Here is a 12,717-nt window from a genome sequence, read left to right as displayed (position 1 = left end):
CCTGAGATACAACATAGATTAAAACAAAATGCTCTCATTGAATATTTGCTGTGAGCTTGTTACTATATTAAATGTTTCAGTGGTTTTAGTTTGAAGAAAACCCATTTCAGAAATTTGCACTGTATTCTCAAATACTTTGATGTAGCTTTTATATGGGATATATTAAAAATTGCCTAAAATTAATGCAAAATAATGGATTGGAGGAATGCACAGTACTAGTGTACTGCTGTGAATAATGGAAGCCAAAGTCTCAGGCTTATTATAGTTAGCACTAATGATCCTTGGCTTACAGAGTCCAAGTTCAGAGCATACTGAGTCCAGGCCTGTGTGTATGTATTCCACCTCAGTTATTAAAGAAACACCACTTAGAAGAGAGGTTTTCTCAGAGAAGAGAATGTTTTCAGTGTTTCGTATTGACTTTTGGGTAGGTTAGTATACTCTTAGTAAAATTTTAAACCTTAAGGAAAACAAGCAGTTTTTGATTAAGTCAGTATTAGGAATTGAAGTATTTAAGCTATGTATTTGCAAAAGACTCAGTCTTTTTACTGAATGGACCCGCTGTTCCCTCATTCCTGAGCATGATATGGGCCTGTACTGCAGATGTCTGTATGATATAGGATGTGGTGAATAAGTAGCCTTAGGAATTTTGTGGCTTAAAAGAAAAGTGGAGCAGGAACTATGTGTGGATTGTCTGTGAGAGGGGACACTTCTCCTGCTATGTCCAGCCTGCCCTTCTCCCCTGTTCTTAAGCTCTAAAAGCATGTTTAGATTTGCTTTTCAGTCACACACAGTGCTTCTTTGTCTCATTTACGGCATTATAGCCTGTGACTCCCCTGGAACTCAAGATGTTTTTATTCGTGTTTGCTCCACAGGTAAACATTAGTCACCCCTTCAGAAGAAGCCTGGTGTCTCTATCCTGGACTTGCTTTTATTTTGAGCTTATGGGTTTATAATTTATACAGAGCTAAGATGTTTTGCTTTTATCAAATGAATTTGGGAACCTGCCCTATTTTGAATTATCTAGATTGTCTAAGTGGAAGGTTCCAAATATACTGGATGTTGTAATTAGACAGCTTTGTTTTGATTCAGTAGACAGGGCCATATTTGGGAAACAGAAATGGGCCAGTTTTCACATTTAGGACTTGTTTTGGTTAACAATGCCTAAGAAACTTTGTGTGCCCAGAGTTGCACATATAAAGACAAGGAGCTTGGGGCTCTGGAATGCCATGGGGTCCAGTAAGGAGAAGAGAATTAACAGGGAAGAAGCTATGGGAGCAATGGAGGTACTATTTATGTTGGTGCCTGGAAGCCCTGCTTAAGACTTTGTAAATAAGATGTTTTGTTATAATTGCTTCTTTAGGAAATGTGGCTGAACATTTGAGTCATTTTATTTCCTGCCTTGTCCTCATAAGGAACTGCATGAGAATAGTTTGGCTTTATTAAACAAAAGCAACCACTGTGATTAATTTTGGAAGTCTACATTTGGGGTCAGTTAGTCCAATGAAAAATTGGATCATGTGGAGCTGCCATCATCGAATGGACAAGATTGTGGCATTTTTAGGATTGTTTTCTAGAACTTTCTCTTGAAAGTTCGAAAGATCACAGTTGTATATCAGATGCTAAGTATGAACTAGAGAACAACTACTTTTCATTAAAAAAGAAGTGTACTATAGGTTGAAAACATCCCTAATCTGAAAATCCAAAATAGGAAATGTTCCAAAATATGAAACTTTTTGAGTTCCAGTATGACACTATAAGTAGAAAATTTCACACGACCTCATATGACATGCAGGCACACTAAAAATATTGTATAAAATTACCTTTAGGCTATGTGTATAAGGTGTATATGAAACATAAAATGAGTTTCCTATTTATTTTGGGCCCCGTCCCTAAGATGCCTCATTATTTATACGCAAATATTACAAAATCCAAAAAGATCTGAAATCTTTCTGGTCCTAAACATTTCAGATAGGGGATACTCAACCTTTATAACTCCATTATAAATAGTCTGGAAAATAGAAATAACAGAAGTTGCTTATAATTCCAGCTAACAGTTACTACTAGAATTTGGGCGTATTTGCATTTGTTTGCTTTTACATAATTATAATTGCAAATGCCACATAGACCTATACCCTGCTGTCTTCACCTAATCTTTTGATAGGAGACTTCTCCCATGTTGTGGAGTGTATATAACCAGTACACCGGTAACCGTTCAGCAGTTTACCCAGTGGCTATGTGGGCTGCTAATTGGTTCCCCTGTTGATTAACACCAGGATGTTTAAATTATTTTCGATAGAGCTGTGGAAAATGTCTCTGTATATATAGCTTTATTGTCATGTTATACTTTCTTTAGACTAGATTCTCCTAAAGCACAGAAGAGAGAAGGTGCATAGCTCTTGGTGCATATTGTTGAAAATAGTGTAACAATTTATAGTGTCATTGACTGTGTATGAAAAAAACCCCAGTATCTTTGTATTTACCCAGGAGTATTCATTTTTAAAATATTTGTGGACTAATTTTAAGAAGTAGAAAAAAAGGCTAGTCATTATTTTAATCTTTTAAAAAAGACTAATCAAGTTAAGTGATGTTCTATTTAGATTTGTTTGTTGTTTGCATTTTCTCTTCTGAGAGTGATTTCTTCATGCTTTTTATTTTTTCTTGGAAGTTAATATGACTACATCTTAAAGTAAAGATACAGACTCTTTCTATTTTCTGCAAGCCATGCATTTTAATATATAGACAGTGTAATAAGTGGTTCCAAATTATTTCCTGAATTGTATTGTTTGAAGCACAAATAATATTGCATTTATAAAACTTGAAACTATTTATGGGCTACATTCTTCTTATTAGCAGTTTTGTGGGCAGAAATCAACTTTGTTTCTTTAAAGGCTTCACTTAAGTATGAAAGGTTAAAAAAAAAAAAAAAGACTGCAGATTTATTAGTAGTTCCAGCTCTGAATCTGACCCTTCTCTGGCATTGGTCTGGAATGAGAATGTGAGGATTTTAGTGGGAGCTTGGGATTTTTGAATTCTGGGATCATAAATAGGTCTTATTAAAATGAGTTCCTTATCTCCATGACTTTTCTAAAGATTGACCTCAAAGTTAGATGGAAATAAAACTCTTTAGTTTTTGTTGGGTCAGTTTACTAGGTATTGGAATTGACTTTAGAGTTTGGAGACATGAGGGGAAGGGCATTAGTGGGAAGCATCAATAAAATTCAAGGCTTGGAGATGGGAAATATTGTCAGAATTCAGTAGGAGTGACAAGTATAGTACCCATGGAATTTAGATCTTGTGGAGTACATATGGGAGAAAGAAGACTGGAAAAGTAATTGAAATGTGATCTTTCAGGACCTTATGGCATATTAAGGAATTTGGTCTTGGATTTTTCGATATCAGTGTTTCTAAGTGTTTGACATCTGAGGTAATTTTAGAAGGTATGTCATTGAACACTTGAAATTTTTCATATTTATTAATTCCCTGATTCTCTCTCATGCAAAATGTATTCCCTTTTTACTACACTGCCATTGTAGTTCAGATTGCTAGCAAAAGAGTTACCTGATTGTATCATATTTAGATGAGATATGTCTCATCTTACAACCTTGTGATGGCCTCAAAGACAGCAATTAAGTCTGATCCTTTTGGTCTCCTCTGGGCCAACCACTGGTCTAGGTGTAAAGTAGGTGCTAAAGAAGTGTTTGAATAGTATTATCAGGACTGTGTTTTAGACAGTATTTTTCCCTAGGAGCTTTTACTGCCTTTTCCCCGCTTTGTCCATGCTGCCCAGCCAACCCCTCTGAGCTTTAGAGGAGCACTGTGGATTTTTTTCCCATTGAAATTTTTTTTTTTTGGTACTGGGGATCGAACTCAGGTCCTTGTGCTTTCGAGGCAGGAGGCGGAACCACTGAACTAAATCCCTGGCCCTCCCATTGAAATTTGAAACAGGAACTCTTTCATTGCTCTTTTATGGCATCCAGGCATGGTGGCTCACAACTGTAATCCTAGCACTTGGGGGGCTGAGGCAGAAGTATTGGAGTGAGTTTAAGTCCAGCCTGAACTACATAGCAAGACCCTATCTCAAAAGAAAACAAAAAGAAACAAACAAACAAAACCCCCCTACCACCACCACCACCACCAAAACCCAAAAACATACCCGTGTGTAGGACATAGGGTGATTGTGAGGCTTATTAGGCTGTGATTGTATTCTAGGAGTGAGATGATAAACAGAATGGTAGATGGGAGGTTGTACGGATCACAGAGATGGAAGATGTGGAAGATAGGTGTAGGGGTAGAGGATGATGGCAAGGGAAGAGGGGAAAGCAATGTACTCACATGCTTGAAGAACAGACCTTCATTCACCAACATAAGTGAGGGCTTGTTGTAAGTGAAATACTGTGTGAGATGTTAGGGTAGGAGATGACCAAAGGTCTGCCCTGCCAGCCAAGTGCTCATTGGTGGGCTTTGCGTATTAGGGATGACCAGCAGGCAGGATGGAGAGAGATAAGTAATGGACTTAGCCAGGCTTTGTGGATAATTGCCTGGACTTTGGATGGGTGCCATTGAAAGGCTCTAAAGGGGGCAGTTTCACTTTGGAGGGCTTATTCTCACCTGGAATCCAATATTAGAGGTTAAAGGCTGTCCTGAGGAAATGGAAGGGATTGGAGGGAAGTGTGTAGAAATTAGTAGTAACTGGCAGGGTCAGTTCAAGAAAAGAGCCATTTTTTTTTTCCTTCCAAGCCTCACGTTTTGCATCCAGATGAGGTGGATTGGATTTCTGGTTTCTTTTTGTTCTCTTTCTCCCACTCTTCTTTCTTGCCATAGAATTCATTCATCCAAGGAAAGCTCAGGAAGTATAAATGAATGAAATCCATAAAAGTACAGTTGCCCTGCTTGAGGCAAGAACTGGGGAGTGGGTGGTTGGATGGGTGCCTAGCCAGTGGCCTGAGGAAGTTCATGGAATCTCCTTCCAATCTAGTTGGAAAACTGCCGAAAGATAGGGAACCTGAATGGATCTTTCAGGTTCTGATATGCCAGTTTAAAACCACAAGGAAGTGAGCATGCACTTGGAAAGGACTGAAGACCAGCTCATTACTCTTTGGCTCTTAAGCTCCTAGAAGAAGTGCAGAGATCTCTTTTTAAAAGGAGGCTTACCATGGTCCAGTGTAAATCCGTTCACAGTGACACTTAGGAATCAGAACCAGGAAGTATTTGTGGGAAGGAAGAAGGAGTTAAATGTTTTAAATGCAGTGAGTAGATCAGTGAGGCCTTGACTAGTACAAAAACTGTTGGACTTGGCCATGTGTATGTACTGGAAACCTTTCCGAAGGCTGTTTCAGATAATTGGTAGAATGGAAACTGAGTTGGAGGAACTCCAGGGGGAAATTAGAGGATGTGAGGAATGGCCTTTCTGATGTGTTTTTCTATTGCTCCCTCTCCAGCAACATTGGTCTTTTTACAGAAACCTTTAGCCTGTTGAGTTCTGAGCTCTCAGCCATGTCATGGGATTCCTGACAGAAGTTAATGTCAGGGTCAAGTTTATCCTAGTTTCTTCCCCTTGAAAGGAAGTGTCAGCGACTCAGTGTTTATCCTTTCTGGCTTTATGAAGAGCATCTGCACCCCCTCCAATAATGTAGAGAATGCATTTGAAAAGAAAGGACATTAATAGAGCTTGAGAAGAGAAGGAGGTTTTGAAAAATTGGGGAAATGTAGATCAGCAAAGTACAAAGAAGTAAGGCTGAACATTATTTTAGGTCTTTGTGAGCTGTTTCTGTTCTTTTCAAGCCATTGGAAGTAGCACAAATATATAAGATCAAGTCCTAGATTAGATTTCAAAGATAGAGTATAACGGGTTTTGACTGAGTCAGGAGCTGGCTCCTTTCTAAACTGTTACAGTGGAGTTATGGAGAGTCTTAGTTATTTTGAAGCTAAGACTCCAAAATTAGGTTCTCAAGGCCAAATAGGGACAAGGACAAAATCTGTGACTGGGTACTTACTCACTGCATTCTCAGTCCTGAGGATGGACACAGTCCTTCACTTCCAGGAATGTATAATCTAGCACTGAGGACAGGGAAGATGTGTGGAGCAAAACCCTGCATTGCATAGGAGTAGATGGAGTGTGCTGTGTACCATCATCCTCTTCCAAGAATCTTTGCTAGACCTTAGTCTTCGTTTTTACAGACAAATTCACGTTCTCCCTAGTCACATATCCGCAAACTCTCTACATAAGGACTTTGTTTCCTTTCTTAGTAGACAGCTCATGTTTATTATTTGCCTTTATTTCAGCTGGAAGCATAACTTTTGATGATTATTCACTCTTTGTCATCAAAACTGAAAATTTTAGGGCCATGGAATTATGGAGAAGCTGTGCAGAATCAGTTATCTGCATGTGTTCTTAGTAACTCTGGCTATTTCACATCTTGTTCTTGTAGTGGAATTGCCTGTAGTGGTGCTGTGGAAAGGCCCTACAGCCCAATCATGGTAGAGCCGTGCAGCCCAAGGCATGGGGAACGGCGGCTTGAACCTGGCTGGCCCACCCAAGCTGTGACACTGTAAATTCCTGAAACCCACTATGGAATAATTGTCTACTTGCTGTTGTCTGGTTTTTGCCACTAGATGGCGCTGTTCTCTTTGACTTTTACTCAAAGGTGCCTGGCCTCTTTGGGGAGGATTTCTAGATGCTTGAATCATCGATGTGGTATCATATACAGTACTCAACCAAATCAAGCTCTTTGCAGCTTGGATTTTAAAATTCTTAGTTTGACATCTTATTGTAATGTCCTGTTCTATCTCTGAAGAAGCAGTAGGGACCAAATTAAGCCTTCAGAGCTTTCAGTGTTCTGGTCAGGGCTTGATTTGTGCAGCCTTCTGAATGTATCTCATGCCTTGACTGTGAGCTCTTTAGGTGACAGAGTTAAAACCATTGCTGAATCACTTGGGATTCAGATTAGGCCAGCCTTACTTCAGCAGAGAGGAATGAAGAAACTCCTTTTCAGATGAAACCTTTGAAAACTGTCCTTCCCAGCTTGTACTGGTCAAGGTTCTTGGAATGCAGATAACAAAAACCCACCTCTGCGAACTTCAAATGACAAGGGATTTATTGGCAAGATCTTGGGAAATTCATGCAGTTAGGGTAGGACTAGGGTAGGAATTCAAGAAGGCTGAGTTGGTTGGAATCAGAGTCAGAATCAAGCCCTGGGATAGTCTAATAGGATCTTAATGCTATTGCAGTGAGGATTGGACCAGACCCTGGGTACCTGTCCTTGTTGCACCTGCCACTGCTGCCCTTGCTATAGATTTTTTGTTTTAAATTCCCCTCTGATTCTTTGAATCACACGTATTTTTAGTCACCAAGAGGATTGCATACACCTACTACTGTAGCTAAAAAGTTCTTTTTTGTTATTGTTGTTCCTGGGGATTGAATCCATGGTCTTGCACTTGCCAAGCAAGCACTCTACCACTGTGCTAAATCCCCAGCCCTTTGTTTTTTAAAATTTTGAAACAAGGTTCTGGTAAGTTGTCCATGGTGTCCTCAAACTTGAGATGCTCCTGCTTTAGCTTCTCAAGTACCTAAAATTATAGGAATGCAACACTATGCCTGGCTTTAAAAGTTCTTTCTGTGCCGAGCTGGTGCTCATCTATGTGTTGTCATTGTAATCTACTAGTGTCATGCTAGTTTTAAAAATATTGAAATAGCTTGCTACCTCTCTGGACCCATTTTCCTGCTTTCACCATCCAGCCACTGAGCAATTAATAACAGCCACAGGGAAAGGCCCTCTAGAGAGTGCTGTGCCTACAGTCTTCTACTCAATTTGGTGGACATTTATGGCAAAATAATGGTTGAATATTTTGAATATTGTTACTGACCATGTGTACTTTAGATCAGTTTGCAAGTTAGAGTCGGCTGACAGAAGTAAGTAGTTTCAGTATTGAGAAGTATAAAATGTGCAAAGGGTTAGTCATATATGTCAGTGATTATTTATCATGAGTGAATTGAAGCTTCCATTTTGTTTGGTTCATAAGATAATCCCCATTATTTCTGTTCATTCCTTCCCAGCCTAAGTTGCTGTGTGCTTTGTGCTTATATTTTTTTTAAATGAAGCTAAATTAAACTCTACAGAGATAATTGGTAAATGGATTATACAATGTTATTACAATGAAATAGTATATAGCCATTAAAGTGATAGCTATACTAACAGTAGAAACCTTGAAAAATGTTTATGAAGCAGATATTTAAAAAATTAAGAAACAAATCTATCCAGATGTGTTTACAACTATGTAAGGAATAAAAGGTTTCTGTTAAGATAACTTCACAGTTGAATCAAAAGATTTCTTTGGTTATGGTTTAAAAATTGAGTAATAAAAACTGACGTATTAAAACAGATTTTTTTTTCAGTATTGAGAATTGAACTGAGGGCCTTCCTGCTGAGCTACATCTCCAGCCCATTTTTTAAGTTAAAAAAAAAAGAATTTTTTTTTTGAGACAGCATCTCACAAAGTTGCCCTGATTGGGCTCAAACTTTTGATCCTCTTGTCTCAGCCTCCCAGAGTGTTGTGATTACAGGCCTGTGACACCAGGCCCAGTTAATACAATTATTCTTAAAATAAAACATTGGCTGATGGTATCACAGCAGTGCTTTTAGTCCTGGGAGGTCTCATAAAGTAGGATTAGAAACCACAAGGGTATACAGAACACAGTAGGTTGTATGTTCTTGGACTGAAAGTACAAATGTTTTCACAGCTTAGAGAATAATCTGAGGGTGTGATTGAAGGTTATGGATAGTCTCAGGTGTATTTGACAGTAATAAAGGCAAAGCTGCTGCTGATTTGGGCTGCAGAGAAGGACTTAGAATGATTTTCTTTTCATCTCTACCATTCTACTCTGTCAAATCCAAGAATGATAGTAAACAGAGCAACCCAGAAAGGAAACCAGTGCCTTAAACCAACTTGTGAAAAAAAGAAAACTAAAGCATGTTTTCTTATGCAGATTTTCATACCCTATCTTGACATGCCTATTACAGAAATCATGAACCAGTGATTTCCTCTGCACCCTTGGTTTGCGTACTTTCAAGGGCAAAGGGACCACCTGGGATCTTGTTAAAGTGCAGATTTTGTCTCAGTAGGTATGGAGTCTGAGTTTCTGCATCTTTAATAAGTCTCCACTAATGCCAATGTAGTCTTTGGACTACATTTCAATATCAAAGTTCTGCATATTTCTAGCTGTGTAGCCTACAGATGTGTCCTGTAAGATCTCATTATCCAAAGTATGTGCAAGATCTGTACTTTTCTTAATATGAAAGATTGTGGAAAGAAATTAAAGACTTGGACAAAGGGAGAGATAGGCCATACTCATGAACTGGAAGACTTGATACTGTTAAAATATTGGTTTTCCTTAGATTAATCTATACAGTCAACAAAATCCCATTCACAATTCTAACAGGTTTTTGTTGTTGTTGTTGTTGTTAGAAATTGATAAAACAGTTTTAAACTTCACATAAAAATGCAAATGACCTAAAATAGTCAAAATGATTTTTGATAAGAATGAAGTTGGAAGACTTGTACTACCCAATTTTAAGATACAAAGCTGTAGAGCAAGGACCCGAGTTTGATTCCCGGTACCCCCCCAAAAAAGATATAAAGCTGTAGAAATCAAATCACTGAGTTACTGAGTAAAGACAACTCAATTGTGCCGCAATTAACATGGGTACACATATATCCCTGTGGTATGTTTCTTTTAATTCTTTTGGGAAAATACCCAGCAGGGAAATAGCTGGGTCAAATGGGACCTCCAGCCCTAGTTCTTTGAGGTATCTCCACACTGGAGTATTACTCAGCCATAAAGAACGAGAAACTAGAGTCATTTATAGCTAAATGGATGCATATTGAGGCCATACTCTTAAGTGAAATAAATAAGACACACATGTGTAAATACCAAATAGTTTTTCTAGTGTGAGAAACTGAGAGTATAAATAAGGACTAAAAGGATTAATAACTAATAAATGATACTTTGAAATTGGAAAAGGTCCAAAGGGGTAGGGGTGGTGGGAGGGGAAGGGGAAAGGAAAGAATGGAAAGGAAAGATTATGAGAAAAGAAAAAAAAAAATGGAAACGAAATATGTAAATAGGGAAGGGTTTAGGGGTGAAGGGCACACAGGAAATGGGGAAAAAATAAGAACCAAGATACATCATGTACAGGTACAAGCACCCAAAGATAAATGTAAATGTATTGTATACCTAAAATGTGCCAATAAAAGAATTTAAGAAAAAAAAAAAAGACAACTCAATTGAACAGAATAAGAGTCTAGAAGTACAGATAGATACCCTCTGCTTTTTGAAAAAGTTATGAAAATGAAAGAAGCAAGGCACAAAAGATTGCATATATATGCCATTTATATAAAATACTAGAAAAGTAAGACTACACTGACAGAAAGCAGATCAGTACTAGCTGGGCGTGGTGGCACATGTCTGTAATCCCAGCTATTCAAGAGGCTGAAGCAGTAGATTCACCAAGTTTCAGGTCAACCTGGGAAATTTAGCAAGACTCTTTCTCAAAATGAAAGGGAAAAAAAGAGTCCGGGGATGTAGCTCAATGGTAGAATGCTTGCCTAGCAAATGTGAGTTGCTGGGTTCAGTCTCTAGTGACACATACACACACACACACACACACACACGCACACGCACATGCACACCCCACACCACACCACACATCCCAAAGCACATCTTTGGTTCCAGGGACTGACTATAGAGAGGCACAGAGGAACTTTTTTAGGGGTGATGAAAATATGGTATATTATGATCATAGTGGTGTTACAGGACTGTATATCTATCAAAACCCATAAAATTGCATAATTTAGATGGTTGCATTTTTTGTGGACAAATGATAACTTAAAGATCTGAATAGGTACCAGGGTGTTGCTAGTACAATGTAGGTTTGAGGCAATACTAAATCAGGGTTATCCATTTGAACATCAGTGGTTAGTTCCCACCTCCAGGTGATGGGGCACAGTGCTCAGGAAGGAACTTTAACCACGAGTCAGACTGTGTGGGCTCCATTAACAACTCCTCCACACAGGCAGGCAAGCTGCCTCACCTCCTTGTGCCTTGTTTCCTCATCTGTGTGAACTAACATGATAATTAGTGTTTACCTCATAGGCCTATTGTAAGGATCAAATGAATTAACATATTTAAAGCATTTAGAATATTCCTTGTATTTTAGCTATATATGAGTATTCACTACCATTATTAACCTCTAATGATTAGTTTGTCTTCTTTCTCCTAAAATATGTATTCCTCTTTCCTTTACTCTCTTCTTAAACCATATGTGCTCAGGTAACTTGAGGTGTTTAGTGGAATTAGAGGTGGATGAGATCTGGAGTAACATCTAAACCCAGTACGAGTGACAAAACTGAGGCTAGGATGTTTAGTGATGTCCCCAAGAGCACGTGCTAGAAGTGCATGGGCAGGCGTGAACAAGAAGTTTAACCAAGAGATGCCCAGTAGGGTCTTTTAACAAAGGTTACAGTGTTTACTTTTTTAATGCTGACCATAGGAATTTATCTTGAACCTGCCATTCATTGATTCTATTGTGTGGTTTGTTTTTCTGCAGAGCAGTTCAGAGTCCCCGTTGCAGAAGATTTGTCCTGCTACCACCATGAATTCTAGTAAGTCATTTTAAATTCTGCCTTTCTTGGCAAAACTATAAAACCACCTCTTTACCAAAATTTCCCACATTTTGGTGAGCGCCAAAGGACTTTGACCTAAGTCACCATTACCACCTACATTGTTAATGATTTTTTTGAGTACCTACTGTTAGATTTCCCTCGCCTTAAGATGGCTGCTACATAAAATGGCAGCCTTCTTCTTCCCATAATACCCTGCTTCCTACTTAAAAATAGGGCTTCACCTGCCAAAAGACAACATTCTTCCCAACATGCCCCTCTTCCCACCAAAAGAGTAACCTGATACGTGCTACCTCCTAGCAACTAGTGATGTCACAGGCTCCTCCAATTCCTAGCCACTACATCACCCAACCCCACCCCTGCTCCTACAAACCCCACCCCAGCTCCTCTAAGAAGCACTCCCTGTCCCGGGCATATTGCTGTCTTCTTTGTTTGGAGACAGTCTCGCAAATCGTCCCTACAATAAAGGCTTGTTGTGGTTCTGGTCTGGTCTTGGTTTTCGGCTCATTTACCTGACTCCTACTATCTGTCAAGAACTGTACTATGTACACTTTGTTTGCACTATGTTCTAATCTTTACAATAGCCTCTTTTCCTTTTAATGAGATGTAATTGGCATATAATAAGCTACAGATATTTTAAATATGCAATTTGATAAATTTAAACATGTACACACCTTGGTGGCACTTCTTAGAGTGACAGCAGCAAAAGTATACAGGTTGATCATAAGTGCCCCAAGATGAGAACTAATGTAGCACTTCATCCTGGCTGGTAGAACACTTTACTCACCCTTTTGCTATACCTTTGAGTAATAACAATCAAGACCCCAACAAATGACTCCTTTTGAGTATTTTGTGTTGGGTTGGAGTGGAGAGCAGGGGCCAGGAAAGAGATAATGCAACAGGATCCCTGCTCATTATACAGCTAATTGTCAGTATTCTAGCCAAGAATTGGAGGTAGAGAAGTTTCCATCTGGAGATTAAGGCCCATTTTGGCTACTGAGCCTGCCCTGGAATGTTCTGGGACCTCCGGGTGGGCCAGCT

The 12,717-nt window shown here is 38.9% G+C and overlaps 1 protein-coding gene across 50 annotated transcripts in view; it reads left to right on the top strand.

Moving 5' to 3' along the window:
• The window catches only part of Sorbs1 (sorbin and SH3 domain containing 1), a 227,839-nt gene that overhangs the window by 101,880 nt on the left and 113,242 nt on the right, over positions 1–12,717 (top strand). For all 50 annotated transcript variants that reach the window (XM_087184994.1, XM_087184975.1, XM_087184962.1 and 47 more), the window contains one exon: positions 11,604–11,658. In XM_087184994.1, the coding sequence (XP_087041120.1) occupies positions 11,649–11,658 (10 nt within the window). In that variant the 5' untranslated portion in view covers positions 11,604–11,648. Of the gene's footprint in view, positions 1–11,603; positions 11,659–12,717 lie in introns of those variants that run through there.

This window comes from Heterocephalus glaber, unplaced genomic scaffold, assembly GCF_053883595.1.
Source record: "Heterocephalus glaber isolate CG9 unplaced genomic scaffold, H.glaber_assembly_v1.0 deba00001497, whole genome shotgun sequence".
Lineage (NCBI taxonomy): Eukaryota > Metazoa > Chordata > Mammalia > Rodentia > Bathyergidae > Heterocephalus > Heterocephalus glaber.
This window is presented reverse-complemented; position numbering and strand designations above follow the sequence as displayed.